The sequence below is a fragment of the Pongo pygmaeus genome, chromosome 12 (assembly GCF_028885625.2).
Source record: "Pongo pygmaeus isolate AG05252 chromosome 12, NHGRI_mPonPyg2-v2.0_pri, whole genome shotgun sequence".
Lineage (NCBI taxonomy): Eukaryota > Metazoa > Chordata > Mammalia > Primates > Hominidae > Pongo > Pongo pygmaeus.
Window position 1 is genome coordinate 97,304,200 of NC_072385.2, and position 19,726 is coordinate 97,323,925.

Below are 19,726 nucleotides of genomic sequence, written 5' to 3' on the forward strand. Positions count from 1 at the left end.
CTTAGGCCATTCTGTACTTTCACTTTTCTCCTTTAATGCCTAAAAACGTTTACAATGACTTACCCAATAATTTAAAATAATAGTATAACGCATTTCTAAAACGATTTAAGTGTGTCTTTGTTAGCTTCTGAAAGAAGCTGGTGTGTGTTTTTCAAAGTTGTCATGTTATATATGTGGTCCATTTGTTCAACTAGAATAAAAATGGTCTGAAACAGAATTATTTTGCTGTTGGAAATTACTTTATTGTGCAGAACTGTTAAAACTATGTTTTTAGTTTAAATTGCTATTTTTAAAATGTGTTGAAAAATATGCAAGTAGAATGTGAGATAATACTTCACTTTAAAAATGAACAAATTGAGTAAACCATCCTCAGACTTAGTCCTATGAAATTTTCAATAACTGAAATGCAAAAAGGTGGTTGTTTCTGTTGACACTAGGTTTGTATGAAGCAAATAGAGGTGGGCAAAAAAAAAATGAGCTCCATCTGAGATAGTAAGATAACTTTATTCCCATACAATACCTGTGTTTTCATTACCAAAGTAGCTTATGTTTTATATTATGAGATAGACCTTCTAGTAACAGTATCAAATTTTTTGCAGATAAGGTAATTCTGATTTAAGTGACACTTTTTTTTTTTTAAACTTGGCAGTATTTGACTACAGTCATTCCTTATGAGAAAAAAAATGGACCACCGTCTGTTGAAGATCTTCAAATATTAACAAAAAGTGAGCAAAGACAAAATGAAACTATTAACTGATTTCCTTTTGCTGATCGGTAAACACCTGATTTAGTTGGCTGATTTTGTTGTTAGTGTTTTGTCAATTTAGGATATAAATGATGCATATAATTGTTTATTTTTATAAGAATGAAGCCCAAAATGGCTGTGACATTAAATACAACAGTAACTCTAGTGTTGATTTGTAGTTTTTCTTACCTTGTGAAATATTTATGAGCTAAAATTTTGGGAAAAAGCATAACCTAAATCTCCATCATCTCTTATATGTTTAAGAACATATCCATTTATCATAAATAAAATTCTTTATGGATCTTATATATCTGTGACTGTCAGTAATTGAATAGGAAAGATTTAGGGTAAACACTTTTTATTTCTTATGAATGTAGAACCCGAAGGAGTAGTTATAGGTAGAACATAAATTGACAGTGATGTTTTAAGAACATGCATTCATTCAGCAAATATTTGGTGAAGGCCTACTCTGTACCAGGCCATGATCTGGGCACTTGGGATACTTTAGTGAACAAAGCAGACAAAGATAATGCACCTTCAAGGGTCTTGCCTTAAAAAAAATTGTTAGATTTAAATATACATGATATTGAGTATCTCTTATGATGGCCGCAAATGAGCCCTGAATTCTGGTTCTATCCCTGTTATTTTCAGGGATATCCTTGGAAGTTACTTACTCTCTTTTGCTCACATTGAAAAACTAGGATAAAAAATATTTGTTCTATTTACCTCACAGTAAATAGATTAATATATGTATGATTTTGGCTAAGTTACTATCAATTAGCCGTTAAAATGGAGGGATTGAATTTGCTGATCTGTTAGGTCTTCGTTATGGTAAATATTTATGATACTTGCTAATTAGGGGGGAACCAAATGAAAGAGCATCACATGGATGAGTATGGATGATGATATTTATTTTGGAAATTTAAGAGGAATGGGCAAGGAAAACCTAAGAGTAGAAGCAAGTGTCTTATTTCTTAGCTCCCTGCCTGCTAACTTGGAGCTTTTATTCTTTCCTTTGGTGAATAATTCTTTAAAAAGTTTTATATTTAAATATGGATAAATCAAGTGATGCCAGCCAGTCTGAAATAAAAAATCAAGAGATTAACTGGGTAGCTAGCCCTCTTATTTTCAGGAGGAACTTATGAAGTTATGCGTGTCCAAGATCACACAGGGGGATGGTTAATTACAGAGCTGGGTCTCTTAATTCCCAGGAAATTATACTTTTAATGATGCTGGTTTTTGGTATGTGATTTTATATAGAAGTTAGAAAAAATTTTAAACATGATTGGAAGCAGAAATAGTGAACATGGTAGCCGTCTAAAGAAGGGAACATAAATAAATATTGCTCATAAGCCAGGAATTACTGGCAGGCCTCAGCTTCTCAGATCAAGAACAAATACTTTGTTGGTCAAACTAAAGTCATCATAATTCCAGCATTGAGATGTCTTTATAGGTTGTCACAGTTTGGAATCTTTGGACATATGGGTCCAAAGCTCCTTTTCTTTCCAAAAGAACAGCGCTGTGGAGACAGTCACAGTGTTTATGGATATATAGTCTTCCTCATAAAAGCTATTAGGGGATTCTGGGTGCAATAATAATAGTAATAAAAATTTAAATAAATATTAGTAGTGTTAGTTACAGTTAATACATAGCATGTACTATGTGCCAGGCACTATGATATGACCTTTATATCTGAATTAGTAGCTTAGTCCTCATAACAAACCTTTGAGATTAAATCTAATTATTATTCTCATTTCACAGATGAAGAGCTTGGTGCAAAAGTGGTTAAGTAGCTTGCTCAGCGTCACACAATTAGGAAGTGGCAGAGCCAGGGTTTAAACCCAGGAAGGCTGATTTGACAGTTACACTATTTTGCCTTGTCGTATTGGTGGGGAAAAACAGTGAAATATTTTTACCAGGATGCTTTGGAGAAAATTTGAGTTGGCAATCTCTGTTAAAGTATAATATTTGTGAGTTTATCTCAACCTGAATGGTCTAGCTTAAAAAAGAAAAACGTTACACTAGGTGGCTGTTTTTTCTATTTTAGTTTTTACTTAGAAGATACATTTGTCAAATTAGAATGAGGCTAATTCTCCCAGGTTTCTCCCTAGTGCAGAGGAGGTGACAGCCAGGCAGATGCCAGGTGCTGCTTCATGGAAGTCTGTTCTTCATTTGGGTCTTTTCTTTGAAAGTTTCTAAGGAGTCTGACAGATATGCTTGTTGGAGGGTATAGCTGTCCATTTCTCTAAGAGTTTCTCTAGTTTGCTTGATCTACAGCACTGAGGTTTTCTTGCTGCACAGAGTTCATTGAGGTGCACATTACAGTAACCCACTTTCCAGTATTATTACAGAGCGAAGGCTCCTTGTAAATAACCCAGTTCCTCTTTTTTGCCTCCACTGTTTGGAAATTTTAAATCAGGGAAGCCACTCTCAGGTAAGTGGGATATTCTTACCTAAAATAAATTCTTGTGGACTTACTCCACTAAAATAAATTATTGGGCCTTTATTGTTGTATCCCCTTATCAGGAAAATCACCTATAATTTGTATGAGTCAGTTATATCCTATAATTAAGGAAGATTAAGGCCACAATGATTGAAATTAAATAATATTTTTGGTCTAAATTTTTAACTGTCTTTTTTCCCTCTTCTATTTTGCAGTTCTTTGTGCCATGAAGGAGGACAGTGAAAAAGTTCCGAGCTTGTTAACTGATTATATTCTGAAAGGTGAGTTTTATAATGGTAAAGGTGCGGTGGCTGGGAGGTTTGGATTAGTCAGTAAATACATTGCCTTGCTAATACATTAGACAGTAACTTCCCAATGCACAACTTCCATTAATCTTATTATGCAGGGTGAGGATTAGCTACATGACTGACTTCTACCAACATTATATATTATGGTTTTATGTAATTTAAGTTTTATTGGAGGTTCTGGGTTGGAAATAATCTCCACAGCTAAACTATAAACATCAAGGGAGGTAGTAGAAGAAAATTAGTGAGATGGCACCATAATCATGTGGGTATCAGATGTTGGCAGGTTGGCACTGGGAAGTTTGAGAAGGGTGGTCTCTGTCATCTTGAGGACAGTGGAAAGGAGGACAGATCATTAGTGAGGACGGATGAAGGAAGAGTCACATCTGTGAACAGTGCCAAAGGGAATATGAAAGGGACTGATGTAAGACACAGGGAGGGAAGCGGGGAAATAAAAAGAATGGACTTGCATAAACCCAGGACAGTGGAAAAGCAGCCACAAATCTTAGAGGCAAGGTGAGGCTCACACTGGATGGGAATATTGATGAGGCAGAAGAAGAGTGAGAGGTTGAGTTACTTTGCCGAGGAAAGAGCAAAGTTTGGATGATAAAGAAGGGACGGAAGAACTTAATTAGAGGCAAAATTAATACTTTTCAATGAAATATTTTTTTAAAGTAGCAGGTATTCAGGGACCAGATTTTGAAAGCATCACAAAGTGCGTCTTGTAGTGTTTGATCAAATTTTGAGAGCAATCCTCTTCTAGTAACAGTCTTCTTCTCCGGGTTCTCTCTCTTCTCCATTAAAGTTAGCTGAGCACAAGGAAGATGAAGATTTCTGAGACATTAGAAACCTCAGATGGTCTTTTCTTAAACCATAGTGTCATGAAAGGGGAACCTCAGTAGTATACGCAGAGTGCTCAAAGTCAATCACACATTTCACTTGTAAGAGTCTTGATGCGGTGAGAGTAAGAAGCATGAGCTAGACACTAGTGGCTTAACAATGGGGTAGAACAGACTGAGTTGACATCATTTTAAAAAATAAGCTGTTTTTCTGATGGAGGACTTTTTCTCCCTATAAAATTCTGACTTTTTTTTTTTTTAATACCTGACATCTTTGTTTGCTTTTGTGTTGTGCTAGCATTGGTATGAAAGCTGGATTGTTCTGAGGTTCGTTCTTCTAGATGTGAAACAGGAATGAGACGAACATAAAGAACATGTCTTAAATTTTAATTATAGCGGGTTCCTAGGCCTCTATGAGGGCCAGAGGTAGAATGAGCTTCTGAAGCATTCTCTAGCTGTTTTAGCGTTTAACTGCATGGAAGGACGTTATGACCCAAAGAACAGAGTCCTCTGGGGAAAAATGATTTTTAATTCTTTACTCTGAAAACCTAGGACTGTAATTGTGAACCTACCTATACCGCATGCCTTAGGGAAGCAGCACCCATCTAATTCTGCTCCTCATGCTCGGGCCGCTGGCTCCTGTCTGTAAGCCCAGTTCTATCTATACTGTACCTGCTTCTGATGAGCTGTCTGTGTGCATGTGTTGTGGTTTTGTCTTGGCTTTGTATTGTGAGGACTGGGTGGAAAAGAAGCGAGGATTTAGACTACAGCAGAGACTGTAGTCAGAGAAAACGAAGACGGGAGTGCAATGCGGAGATGTATTTACCCAAATGTGTGTGGGAAGGTGGTGAAGTTGGGTCATTGAAAATGCTCTTTTCCACCCATCCTGAAAGTTCACAGCTGGTTAACTGTTCCTCTTCCTTGGGAACCAATAATACGACACTTTGCCTGGGAGGGGGATATTGCTCAATGGGAGAATACTCCTTCCCCTTTTTTGGCTAGTTTGTTGTTGTTTTAACACAGATGAGAGTGTGGCTTGGCTGCCTGAATACACCATCTTAGTTTTAATGCAAATGTCAGAAGTGAAAGAAGGTAGAAAAGTGGTCTCATTTGGCCTGAGAAAGAGAGTAGGGTGGGCACTGTATGGGCTAATTGAGCTTCTCTTTCTCGCACCTGCTTAATGACCCCACTGCAGCCTGCCGCCACTGCTGCCTTGACAGTAGTACCCAAGGCTCATTCTGAAGTAATGTACGCGTGGCTGCTGCTGTGCTGATGCTAGTTAGGAATAAAAATGTGTGAAGAAACTTGCACCCTTCTTTGACTTCCCTAGGGAGCCTGTTTGCTGTGTCACAAGCCTCATGGTATAGGGCGAATGTTAGGGGCTTCTGTCTCCAAGTGGCATCCTAAGAGACATGGCCTTTTGGTATCTCATTTCTGGGAAATTCTAATGTGTGTTGAGAGAACTCATCCTTGTTGGGTATAGCCTCTTAAAACCTTTAAAAAAATTGCGACATAGATCTTTGCATTAACATTTAGTTCTCATTACTTAATGGTGTTTTTAAATGTACATGTAAAATGTATGTTTTGTGTAAATGTATACAAAATATACATTTGTAGCTAAAAGTTCTCTTTTTCTTCTAGTTCTGTGTCCTACATAGAGCAGCAACTTTATCTGCGGTGGGCTCCAAGCTAGATTTCCTACAGCATTATTCTGAAAGCTGGCTACCGTTACCCTTCTTGCTATTGGAAACTCAGCACATTTGAACTTGGGTTTGATTCAGTATTAACAGATCTTGACTACACTAATTCTTTATATTATAGAACCAACGGAAATATGGGCACTATTTTGAATTCTAGAGATGGTTTTTGTTAAATCTACTAATAAACTGTTCTCTTAGTAGACTGAGAGAGAGTAATATTAATTGTGCATGTGCAGTTCTATTTCTCATTAACTGACAGTATGCCCATTTGTGTTTACGGCTTTCTTATCTGAACTGCACTGATGAGCTAGATTAAAGGCTTGGGAGATTTCTACTATGAATTCAGTGACGGCAACAACCAACACTGTGTTTTGTGAGAATTGTCAGTATAACTATTACCTGCCAGTATTGTTCAGAGAGACTGAAACAGAATAAACTTGGGCTGTTCTTGAAGAAGCAAAACCAAATATGCATTACTTTGGTTTAATACTTTAACATTGAAACTGTTGGTGATGATGGATTTTGTAGCTTGCTGCTTGTTTCACCATTGGTCAAATTTTAACCATTAAATTGCCATTCACTTTTAGAATCTTGTATTGTTTAACTTTTGATTTTCAAATGTTCTGCTTCATGTGTCTGTGAAGAATTGTACTTTAAAAGTTTGTGTCCTCTGAGGTGCTTGAGAAAGTGTACACTGCAGAACTGCCCATTCTCATTACTGTGTCATATTTTATTCATACCTGTGTGTTTTTCTTAAGTATGAATTCTAGATACAGCTACTTATGGATTCATCAGTATCATGAGCACTTTTGCTGGTTCCAATCAAATCAACGGCATTTAATAAATTTTTTAAGAAGTAAAAATACATGTTTGAGAGCCTTATATTTGGGAGTTTTGTGTTGTATTTTTTTTTCCTTACAGTGCTAGATTCTTTCCCTTAATTCCACACAGAGCCCATCGCTACAATATGTGAGCAGATGAAACCCTGATTAGTCCCAGAATGCTACGAAGGGGAAGAGGAGGACGTTTATTAGAGTATGCTGAGCTGCTGTGGAATGACAGAAGTAAGTCCTGCTCTTTTTCTGGGGCTGTGAGACATTTCAGAAACAGCCATTCAGCCCCCTCCCACAGACGACATGAATGAAGTAAGAGTCTATATAGGACCTGCTACAGGAGGCTTTCACAATTCCACTTAAACACCTGTGAGCAAACAAACAGGGCTAACATATTCCTCACTCCACTCAGCAATTGAGACGCCATGACTGCAAAGGCAGGGGCGCGGTTTGAAGTTTAATGCCTGCTTGGCATTTCAGCCGTCATCTCTAGGGGTATGAGAAACTCGAGACGGTTTCCTTGTTTTATTAATGTTCTTATGTGGAACTTACTGGCCCTTTCCCCAGATACATATACAGTAATATTAATAATTTAAATTAATTTGATGTGAATTTGTAAAAATGACGCCTTGTACTGAAGAAATGTAGCTTTAAAGGGTATATGATATAGTAGAAAGTCCTTAGGGGATATATTTTTTTTAAAGGAGATTCAACATTGGTCTGTTTATAGCTCATTCTTAAATTGATGCTTCTAAAATGTATGAAAATATACCTATTTTTTCCTGTCAGCTCAAAGTCTCTTTGCAGTTAGGCTTCCCCTCATTGTGCTTGGTAAAGTCTTTGTTCCTCTGCATCGAACCACTGTAGGATTTCCCACCACAATCCTCCTGTGCGTAGCAAGTTAATTTTGATACCAGTTACGAGCACGTTTCTGACAGCAGGTAGGTTTCTTGTCTCCCTAAAAACAGCATCGCTATGCAGCGTATTCTGGGAGACACTTTTCTTTTTGCAAGGATACCTTGGGAAAGACCCGCCTAACGACAAAGGCACGGGACTTCTTGTGACACCAGAGGTTCACTGGACTGATAACCTTAAAAAAGTCTTTCAGATCCCAGAGATGGAATCTTTTTGCAAGTTAGTTACACTGTGTGATTTCAACTCAAAATGTTTATTTCCTGCCAAGAATCAAGTTGCAGGTAATTCTCTTACAGCTTTGTTTTTTGAAGAAAACAAAAACAAACTGTAGAACTATGGTGCACTCCAAGTGCCATATATCTATTTTATTCTTCAGGAAATTATATTTGTTTTTCTTTTACAAGAGCACAACAGGAACCAAAAGTAAAAGAGTAATAGATACAGCACTCAGGATAAATCATATCTTTAAAATAATAATAAAAAAATTTACACCTTGTCCTATATCCTGTTAGTATTTTCATAATATGGCCATGATTGAAAAAACAAAAAGCAAGCATCTACAATTTTTTTTGATAAAGACTTTTTATGCCAGGAATGGATTAATTAATTACCAACAAAATTTATACTAATCAGGCTTATGTCAATCTATTTTTGTAATGTATCATTAACAAATTTATTTTGGAAAAAGATAAAAATATTGCCCCTTGATAATAAATCTTTTTTTCCTTTGATGCAAACAGCTAGAACACCTTTTTCTTTTTCTTTTTGATATTCTAAGACAAAAAAATGGTTAATCTTCAGATTAATAAATTAATTAGGTCATTATAATAATAAATTAATTTTTTTTAAAGTTCAGCAACCTCTGTCCAAGTATTTACAACAATACTTGAAAGTTCCTTTACAAAACAGAACACATTTTCTTTTCACATTAAGCATACTGGGTATCTGTGTCTTTCACAACAAGCATTTTTAAAAGAAAACTCAATGCACAAATGGGTTAATTAGTATAAAAGTGCTAAGGGCTGTTTGAAAAGTTAACACTATACAGTCAGTTATATTTGAGGCATAATACAACAAACTTCCAGCTTATTGTGGACAATATTCCAGTAGTTGTTTCAAACCATTGTTTGAAAAAAAAAAAAAAATCCAGGAGCTGATTAGTGATGCAGATAAGACCTGCCATCAATGTCTCTGGCCAGTGAGCAAATTGAAAACCAACTGAAAGCAAATCCAAATGAGGAAGATTTTAATAAAGGAATACCCTTCTCCATAGCAGGTGCAATGCTGACTGCTCAAGGCGTGCGTGCACACAAACACACACATACATACTCTCACACACACATCTTTCCAATTAAACTGCAGGTAGAATGAGATTTTGTGTTATTCAAAAAATCTGTAAGTGATCAAAAGCATTGATATGGAATGCCTGTTTATCTGCCTTTGTTCTGGTTAAAATCTCATAAAAATACATTCAACAGGAAAACATAAATTGTATGTGTATATAATATATATGTATATATATATAATATACACATGCACACAAATACTTTTTTTTGAAGCATAAGATAGTTACATAAATACTCCTATAATTGCTAAAGTTTAAAGAGGCATCATTTTTTTTGAGCTTCAACAAAGGTGCTTGAATAATATACAATTAAAATGAAGTAGTTTCTATTTTGTAGAATCAGTATATAATAAGGAAAAAGAATCCCCAAACAGTCTTTTTAAAAAAAGTTTCTTCTTAAGCTAGAGCTTCAACAAAAACTATGAACAACCAACAATATAACAGAACAAAGCAACAACAAACAGTGAAATATAGCCCCTGGAAATGCCTGGTGTTCGTCACCCTCTCCCTCCTTCCTGTCACGTTGTAAGAAAAGCTCCAGTGCTCACATCAAGAAATGACTTAGATCTTGTTCATGTGCTGACTCTGCTAGGAACTGGCTGATTGGCTTGGAAGAAAATAAAAGCAGCAAAAAGTATAACTGTATATATCCTTAATAACCCGCTTTAGAGAAATGTCGCTATCGCATTTCTCTGGCTTCCTCACTGCCTACTGCAGTTGTGACTGTATAGAAAAGAAACTTGTGGCTTTAGACCTGGGATGGCTGTCAAAAGGTTCTGATGTGCTCGTCTGGTAGTTCTAAGGTGGTTATGGCAGCTGGGTCGCAAGGCCTTTTTTGTTTCCTGCTCATTCAGGCCTGAGCTTTGCAGCAACCAGTGCAGTCTTCAGAGCAATAGGAAAAAAATAACCTCTGGGCCACTGAGCTGCTTTTATGTTACCAGGTTTCTCCCCGAGCCAAGCTGACCAATTTTTCTTCCCGACACCACCCTCCCACCCATTTCCCCATCCAAACTCACTGTCCCCACCCCAAATATCTCTACAGCTATCTTACAGGCAAATATATCTTAACAACTTTAAAAACTTTGGTTCTAAGAAAACACTTGGTCAGTTATCTTGAGGAAAAGTGGGAATGCTTGTTCTGCACATTGCTGTAGACAGAGCCCATCCCAGTAAGGTCTTAGCGCTGTACATCAAGTCACAATCCAATACAATCCACTAAGCAAGTGCACAAATTCTAGTTTACTTTTTAGAGCAGATTTAGTCGTCTTCCATCTTTTGAAACCTCATCCCAGTTGCCTTTCTTCACACTGTTTGGTAGAAATTGTCTGCCTGTAGATGGTTCTGTTTTTGCATGCTGTAGAAGCCACTGAATCTTGCATCTGGTTCTGCAATTCTTAGCATTCTCTGGGAACTGTCCACCTGGACTCTGGTTCCTTTCTTGCAGTCCACAGATACTAGCTGATTATTTAAGGAAGAAGGCTATTTAATGAAAGGAGGAATAAAACCACAAAAAATTAGTTGCTTTACATTATCTCAAACAGAAATTTAGTACCTAACTCAGGTGAGATAACAGTTTCACAATTCATTGATAGACTGTATGCAGATTATCACGTCTTGTTCTAGTACCAACTATACTTTTATGAGGGACTCTGACAAACTGTATTTTAAGGTGAAATGTCAAGAAACTGTCAAATAGGAAGATAAAGGAACCGAAAAAAAAAAAAAAAAGACTGGTGAAATGATTTCAAATCCTTTAAGTGCAGACCTGTGTTTAAAGGGGGCTGAAGAATGAGTGGAAGGTAGGCAGATTTTAAAAACAAAGCGATGACTTCTAACCACTCAGACTGTAGAACACTATCATAGGCTGGGCCAGCCTGTGTGTTTCTAGTCACTCCATACACTTTATGAGCGGGTCTGTTTCCCAGCTTTGGACACTGGCAACTGTATCCCGACCCAGCAGAGAGGCTGTGCCCAACGTTCATTTGTTCAAGGAAAAATCGGAGGCAGGATAACCGCAGGACAGAATTTTTACATGGAAGGGTTAACCAGATGGTAAATTATATTACGTAATTGTTCAGGCTGTTTCCAATTCTTAAGGTTTATGATTAAAATAAACCAACTCAAGGCAAAAGGTAGAATTAGAGTTGGAAGGGATTATGATTTATTTCCCTTAATTAATAGTTTTTTCTTGTCTTTCAAAATAGGCAGATTTAGAGGCCTTTTATGTTTGTACTGAAAACAAACATACATCTTTTTTCCCTCAGTGTGAAATCTGCCTCTCCCTACCTTGTCTACTATTACTTTCCACCACCTCTTCATCTTTTACGACCTTTCCACTTGGTGCTTGCCTTTGATGCATTGACCTATCCTTTTGCCTTTTGTATACCCTCATGATCTTCCAAGCCCTCTCCTGGGTATTATCTCCCTCCCTTTGTGACTTTTTTTCTCTCCCAATTCTAAGTTGACTGATGACTGAGAAATGCCAGGTGATCATGTTTTAATGTCTAATATAAACAATGATTTAGGAATAAATCCAGAAGTATTTGTTCATTTGAAAACTTCAGAGTACATCGAGAAAACTGGATCCATGTAAGGTTAGGATTCATTAACCAATGGATAATGGATAATTCACCTTGTGATCAGTCCAGCCCTGGGCAAGTACTATATATTTGATTCATACTATAGCCTGGTATGGATTTGAGGCTATGAATAGCAAAGTAAAAACTTCACTGGTTAAGACACAAGGTTTCAAGCAATTTCAATATGAGTGTAAGTTTTCCTAGATTCATCATTCAAGAGACTAACTTTTGCAAGACAGTACCTTAGTTGGTGTTCGATACCAGCAAAGCAGTGGTATCCACTGTTTCTTCTGATTGATGAATAGGAATGCTATTATAATAGAGAGGCATATAATTATGGGAACCACAACTGAGGCAATGGAGTCCAGCGAAGAATCTTCACTTGGGTGCAGCCTGTTATCTCTGTAATCTACCTGGAGGTGACCCATATCTAGGAGAAAAAAAATTATAAGCATTTATTACCTAAACCAGAATTGTTAAGGATTATTTTAATGACATTGCAAATAGAGATCAGCAACTTGGTTTTATTGCTTCCCAGTTTTTTGAGGCTAAAAATGCGATTAAAATCTAATGTTGATCCAAAGAGCTCTTAGTAGAGAGCAGAGTGCTTAGGGATGAATGTTAAAAAAAAAAAAAATCGGAGTGAGAATCTTAATAATTGGGTAAGATGATGCCGACTCTAGCTAATCAAGGAAATAAGAAGGTGCTTAGGTAGATTTTGAAAAAGTGAATCAGACCATTAAAATATTTTGATTACTGTTAACATACATGGTCTTCTCAGATTTCGAAGGAGAAACATTAGCTGATTTACTGGCAAACAGGAGACTAGAACAAAGTATATTCTTTTACCTACTAGTGTAATAGCTAAGACTAATTAGATCAAAACTAATCAGAATCAGGAGGTTGGTCTTTTGGTTGATACTCTGGTTCACTGAACTCTAAGCAATATTGTCTTACTTTTCATAAACTTGTTGAAAATCTTGCTTAGGCCTATTAGATCATTTTTCTGCCTCAATGAATTATATTGCATAGGTGACCACATTTAGTTTTGCACTTATGAATGATGACCTTTATGTTCTTTTAAAATCTCTCTCTTACAATGAATGTTGCAGACAAAAATAAGGTTAAACACATGCTAATAGGGGGTACTCCCTAAAGTTTCCTTATTTTTATTCTATTTTGTTTCAAATAAATCATTGTAGTCAGGTTTTCTAAATGCATTAAAAATCAATTTAGTTAAAGACACATGACACACAGTATCAAAAGCAGTTACTCTTAAATTGTTCTGGAAATTCAGCTCATGAAGTGACAGAGCTTTGTGGTATGTAAGACTGTGGTTTAAAACTCAGATTTTAAATGATATGCTTCTGTGTGTGTTCTGGAGGGGTGGTGGGAGCAGGGAGGAATGGGAGTTAGAAAACATTCCTAATCATTTTAGCCAGTGCAGATGGCAATAAAACTTTATAGAAACATATTTTCCAGCATCAAGAAAAATGTCAAAGAGTAACATTTTATTGATGAATTCAGATTTTAAATACACAATGAATAAAAGAACGAATTTTACTTTCCCATATTCCAAATGAAATAGAAAACAGTTTTAGGAATATGTGTCATACAAGAAGAATAAGATATAAATTAAGGAAGGTCTTAGTGAAAGAGAAATGAAGCTGCAAGTGAGGTCTGTTTACAAAATTCAGTCTTCCAGTGCTGTTTCTGTGCTAAAACCAAGCCATAAAAGTCAGCTCTGAGCTTTGTAGCAGCCAAAGCCAAAAATGGAAACAACTATCAGTCTTTAATAGGATTCACAGTGTCTTTTAGGTTAAAACAAATCAGTTGCCTAGGAGAAGCATACATTTTCTTGCTATTGACGCAAGAGAAAATTTCTCTTTAGGGGCTTTATAACATAGATACTACGCAATGCACAGGTCTTCAACATACCGTAAGTATGGCTATTCTTAGGACCGAAGTCTAGCCTCTAGAACAGGGCCTGGCATACAGCAGGCACTAATATTTATTGACTAAATGAATGTAAGCATAATGCTAAAGCACATTCAGTTAGAACAATTATACAGAAAGCCAAAAACACTAGGTCCAGGAATCTGGCTTTCTGGTCATCTGGCTTGATCCAAGCGTAATATTTAGAATATCTAGAGTAACAGACAATTAACTTCTCAAGCAACGAATATGCTTCTTCCAAAAGAAATATAAAAATTATATAGCAATGATTTGGAAAATATGGTTGGAGTAGACAGGAGGCAGTATTGAGTCACGGCTAAGAGCAAGTTTATACTAATGATCGAGAAGAGGTCTACCTTTATAGAAAAGGAAATAGTAACAGCTATTGGGAGACAAAATAACATCTTTATTACGCACAAACTGAAAGGATAGAGCAAGAAAAAAAGGCATGGAGTAAACCTGGTGACTAGAAAAGTCAACACAGGTAATAAATTTAACTCACATGAAGTGAAAACTGCCCAGAAGTAGAGGGTAACCTAATGTATAAATGCTCAGTGCAGAATCTACAAGAGACAGTGACTAATTCATGATTACTCTCCTTATAAAGTTTATATATACATACGTTTGAGAGATGGCTTAGAAGTTCCAGATGCCAAGCTCTTACGACTAGGAACATATTTATTTCCATCATCACAAAGTCTCTGAGCACAGAGGGCCAGGAAGGAGGCATTTAATCCAGTTACCTGCTGACTTATTTTATCAATGTGTGGTGTAAATATGTTTCAGCCAAGCAGGTCTGCCCGGGAATAGTTATTTGAATTTACTTCAAGTCATGTTAAAAGTTACTCATAGGAAATTTTATAAATTAGAAAAAAGCCAAGTAGACCACATAGAAAACTAGCAGATCTCAGCTGCCTTCAATGCTTACCTCTAGGGAGATGGACGATATCATTTTCACTAGGCGTGGGCCACAGGGGAACCTCCAGGTCAACCTCTCCTCGATGGTTTGTCTTCTCAATTGGTATATTGGTTGGTTCTGGGACATACATTTCTAAAAGAAGGGAACATTTTTCCTAAGAGATGATGAAGCTGCTGTATTGTTGGCTTTTGTATTCTCAATCCAAATGGTGCACTTAATTCAACACCACATTTCCTGGGACATGAAAGATGCAGTTTCTGCCATTTATATCATTCATGCTAGAGAATCACTTCTTATAACATTTAAAAGACAGAAGAATTATCTACTCCACCAGGGTCAAAAACTGCTTTTTTCACGTCAAATGGTGTTGGTTCTATAATTTTATGGAAACTGAAGGGGACTAGCTGAAGTGGAATTATTTCTTTTACTTTCCAGCAGCTAATAAATGTTGGTGTTTAATAGCTGCTGCTCTTTAATATAGGGGTAGTGAATAACTTACAAAAAATATGTTAGCAAAACTTGAAAAAGTTGAAGCACGTCCACTTCTTACGGACTTCTTGGCCATTTCCTCTCCTTTCTCTTCCCCTAAATGGGAATGGACTGTAGGTAGACCTCATGAGTATAAGTCTCAGATGTCCATTATGTTACCACTGGAACCATTTAGATTAGAAACTGATCTTCAGTAAATACATTTACATTATCCAGTTTGATCAGATAGATATTATACTACAACATAAAACAAACTGAGACGAATATTATTTATCTCAAATATCAGGTCTTTTTTCAAAAAAAAAAATCAGAACTTTTCTCAGCTCCTACAAATCTTTCTTTATATTTATACTTCAGCTGACAACAGCTAGCCCCACATTTTAAAGCAATTAATTCTTAAGAACCTGTTTTCAAAATGTGATAATGAAAGTTTGTGTCATGCACGTATTTCCTTTCGGCCAGATCCTGCCATATTATTCACTGATTTTTTATAAAGCAATTACTCAACACATAGGATCCTAAATACTCACCATAGCCTAATTTAGACCAACATAAAATATACACTATAAGTATATAAATTAAAATAGGATTAATAATCCCCTCTGCTCAGAGTGATTATTTTCTGTCTCAAAGTTACCAGGTTTTGAGAAGTAAACCTTAAGATGACTTTGAGAGAAGAGGAAAGTCATAGAGAAGAGAGTACTTGCTAAGCTTCCCCCATGAGTTAACTGAGTACCCAGCCAGGGAAAGAAACCCAGAGAGGTTAAGTTAAATCGCTCAAAATTATGCATCTAGTAAGTGGTAGAGCTGAGATTCAAATGCAGTTCTGTGATTCCAAAGCCCAAGTTTTCTTGCTGCCTCCAAGAATAGTCTTCTGCTTTCTTACTTATATTATAAAACCTTTAGACATAAAAAGAACTGGGAACAATGATAGTTTCTACAGGTTCAGTGCATCCCTGCAAACTCGAGAATTAAAAATAGAAGTTACTGAAAATATTACCATTTGCAGGCGCAGGGGCCTGAGCACAAACCAGTGACTCTCAAATTTTTAAAAATCATATCAGAATTACCCAAAGAGCTTAGAAAATGTGCTGACTCTCACAGGTCCTGATTCAGTAGGTCTGGACTAGGTGGATTCTGGGAGGTGTGTGCAGGGAGATGGTATTTAATCCACCCACTGAAAAACTCTCATGTGTGGTATGAATTTCCTGGGTGAATATGGGCAGAAAAGCCACGTTGCCATTTACTTGACACCTTTCAGTGCCACACACCTTTCTGCCCCGCCCCTGCCTAGTCCAGGGCTTCACACTGAGCCTTCCTATGACAACAGGGGCCGAACTGCCACTGGTTTCTGAGGCCTCAGTATAAAGGGCAAATGCGACACCAATTCCACCAAACCTGTAAATGTCAATGGCTAAGTAGTAAAAGTTTCTGCAGAGGCCCCAGAGCTGGGATTGATTCAGTTCCACCTCAGGTTTTTTTTCCTGAGTGAGAGAGGGAGAGAAGTAACTTTGGAATTCTTTTGCCTTGACCCTGCATATGGGTAGATTTCAGGTGAAACTCCACCAAGCTGAGACATGACAGTAAGTCCTCTTCCCACAGGGGCTCTGCTTGGAAACAGCAGGGAAAGTTAGAAGGATCTGTGTATGGTGAAGGAGGCTGTCTCCTTCAGTGATTAATTGTATTACCATTTGTTCAACAAATATTTCCTGAGCACTTCCTACATGGCAGGCACTGGTTCTGGGCATACAGTTTTGAGTGAGACCAATCCTGGCCCCCATGGGTCTCTCCTGATGAGTGATGCCTGACAGCTACTTCTTATTTCCAGCAGCTCATAACCTGTCCTGTGTATTAGCTCACTCCACCACTCAGTTCAGCTCTGATTAAAATCCACCCACACCTCCTCCTTTATCACAAAACACGCACAGCTCCAGTTCACAGTCCTCAAGTCCAAGGGAAGACAGTCATTTCCCTTTAATTTGAACATAAAAGGGAAGCTGCCTCTGAACAGTTTTGCCAAAAAGAACAATTCTTTCAGTTAAAAAACTGCTTGTTGAAACAAAAAGAAGTGGGAATGCTATTTGTTTCCACGCCTAGACCCAGGCCTTCTTCTACGGCCAAAGACCGCCTTCAACCCAAGACTCTAAAATATAACCCTTCTGGTATTTACTACAAGAGCCCTTTATAGCTGTTGGCATAACAGATGGACAGTGCCAGGGAGACTTACACAAAGCTACATCCAGCCCTGCCACGAAGATCATGGGCACATGGTCACAATCACTCCTGTGCTCATACTTGATCTGCGCTTTGCAGGAACTCAAGATAATTTACTGGGGATATATTTTACTTTCAGAGGCATCTGGTCATCTGTAAGAGTTGCCTTCCTTAAAATGTCCTCTTCTGGAATATGGGGCGAGGTGCTTGGTGCTTACAAGCTGAGGTCAGCATTTTTTTGGGAGATGGAACCTGAGGTCAATTTAGGAGCAGGGGTCTTCATCCTCTGCTAACCAGCTGCATGACTTTGGATAACACTCTTAACTTTCCTGAGCCTCAGTTTCTTCTGTAAAGAGACAGGTGCTAATCACCTAACAGCTCATAGGTTCTGTACTCATATCCAAAGATGGTGAAGGTGGAAAGTGTTTTGTAAAGAAAGAGGATATTCAGAATGTTAGTTGCTATGTCTAAAGGACAAAGCAAGGTTCTTGTTTGCTGGACAGACCGGGAAGTGCTCCCACACCATCACTTCTGAGATGGTATAATCCTCACAGCATTTCTGGGAGGTGGCATGTGCTATCCAGATGAGAAATGGAAGCGTGAAACTTTGGTGGTGAGTCTTGACTAAGATCACACAATGAACCGATGCAAGAATGGGACAGGAATACAGCCTTCCTGGCAGCCCATACTGGATCAAACGGAAGGTGGCAAAAGCTCAACTGACTGCAGTATTTCCTTAAAGATGGAAAAATGTTTCATCAGGAATACAGCAGATGCAGAAAGGAGAGTTAATCAACAGAAATTAAATTTCAACCCAATAGTAAATCTTAACTGAGAAGTCACTGGAGAAATCTCTAATGATGCACAAGGATGTTAGCAATATCTGTACTCTCTCTTATGAAACTCACAAACCAAGAAGAATGAATCGACCTCTTTTCTACCACCACTACCTGAATTTGGGTCCTTGTTATCACACCTAGGACATTTGCAGTGCCTGTTACAGCTGTCCTGGCCTCTGGTCTCTCTGCTTTAGTCCTTCCTGCACACCACCCCGTTACACAAAGGTTACCCCAAAACATCTTTGTGATCATGTCATTCAGCTGCTCAAAAATAAGCCTTCCCATTCCCTATGAAGAACAAAATCTACACTCTTCATTTGATAATTAAGGCCTAAAAAATCCTGGCCAAAGCTACTGTTTCTGTCCTTACCTACTGCTACTAGAACTCACTGCTCCAGGGGCACTGGCCTTGACCTCAGAGGCACCGGCCTTGACTTTTCCCATCTCAGGTCTTGGTTGGGTTATCCTCTTCACTCCAATGAAGACAGCACATCTGTCCTTTAAAATCTAGCTCATGTCCTTTCTCTGTGAAACCCTCCAAGGACCCTCAACTTCATAGTCTGTCTTATTCATGAACTTTGCATTTATGGTCTGCATGAGAGTTGCATAACCATAACTCCCAATGGGAGAGGTGAATTCAATTCACCTCTCCCATTCTTTTTTGAAACCACTCTGATTAGACTTTGCCTCCACCACTGTACTTCTGTGAAGTTCATTACAGCAGTGCTAAGTGAACAAGTCCGTTCCCACATCGCATCTTACTTGGCTAACAGTGGCGCTTGATTGAGCTGTTTACTCTTTCCTACCAGAAACCCTTTCTCCACCTGGCTTCCATGTCACTGACCCTCTTGGCTTCCTCCTTTATTCCTGGTGCTCCTTCTCTATTTCTTTTGCTAGGCCCTCTGCACCTGCTCAGTCTTCAAAAGTTAGAAGGTCTCTCAGGGCTCAGTCCTGCGCTCTCTTTTCTTTTCTATTTATTCTTACTCTTGGGTGCTCTCATCTAGTCTCAAGGCTTAAAAACCTTGAGACTAGAAACCACCTATGGCTGACAACTTTCAAATTTGTAGATCTACTTTCAGTTTCTTTCCTGAACCCCAGGTTAGATATTGTCTATTCATTAGCTCCACTTTGATGCTGAATGACTATTTCAAGCTAAAAATGCCCCAAACCAAAATGTCGTAGTCATCCTTGACTCCTCTCCCACTCACTCCCCACATATATTCAAATCCTACCGATGCAACTCATATGGCATAGTCAGAACCTGCCCACTTCTCCCCACCTCCACGGCTACCACCCTGTCCAAGTCACTGTCATCTCTCGCCTGGAGACTTAAAAAAGTCTCCAAGTTGGTCTCTCTGCTTTCAGTGTTGACCTCCATGCCCCACAGTCCATGTTCAACCCAGCACCAGAGATATCCCATTCAAAGGTAAGTCAGATCCTGTCGCTCCCTGCTCCAAACCTTCCAAGGTTTCATCTCACTCAATACAATCTTGCACTCATCTGCGGGACCCTTTGTGTCTGGCCATGGCTGCCTCTCTGCCCCACCCCTTACCTCCACCATGCTCACTGAGTTACCTCCACACAGCTCCTCCTGAACATGCACCT

General features: G+C 38.1%; 2 protein-coding genes across 13 annotated transcripts in view; one reads left to right on the top strand and one right to left on the bottom strand.

Moving 5' to 3' along the window:
- FEZ2 (fasciculation and elongation protein zeta 2) overlaps positions 1-19,726 on the top strand; it is a 70,442-nt gene that overhangs the window by 39,708 nt on the left and 11,008 nt on the right. For 3 of the 8 annotated variants that reach the window (XM_063648820.1, XM_054473434.2, XM_063648819.1), the window contains 3 exons: positions 650-725; positions 3,404-3,469; positions 6,984-9,125. In XM_063648820.1, the coding sequence (XP_063504890.1) occupies positions 650-725; positions 3,404-3,469; positions 6,984-7,021 (180 nt within the window). In that variant the 3' untranslated portion in view covers positions 7,022-9,125. Of the gene's footprint in view, positions 1-649; positions 726-3,403; positions 3,470-5,956; positions 6,915-6,983; positions 9,126-19,726 lie in introns of those variants that run through there. The other 5 variants (XM_054473438.2, XM_054473447.2, XR_008497362.2 and 2 more) reach the window with 4 other exon arrangements.
- The window catches only part of CRIM1 (cysteine rich transmembrane BMP regulator 1), a 195,843-nt gene continuing 184,233 nt past the window's right edge, over positions 8,117-19,726 (bottom strand). For all 5 annotated transcript variants that reach the window (XM_054473409.2, XM_063648817.1, XM_054473424.2 and 2 more), the window contains 3 exons: positions 14,589-14,711; positions 11,947-12,134; positions 8,117-10,604 (listed from right to left, as the gene is read on the bottom strand). In XM_054473409.2, the coding sequence (XP_054329384.1) occupies positions 10,428-10,604; positions 11,947-12,134; positions 14,589-14,711 (488 nt within the window). In that variant the 3' untranslated portion in view covers positions 8,117-10,427. The remainder of the gene's footprint in view (positions 10,605-11,946; positions 12,135-14,588; positions 14,712-19,726) is intronic.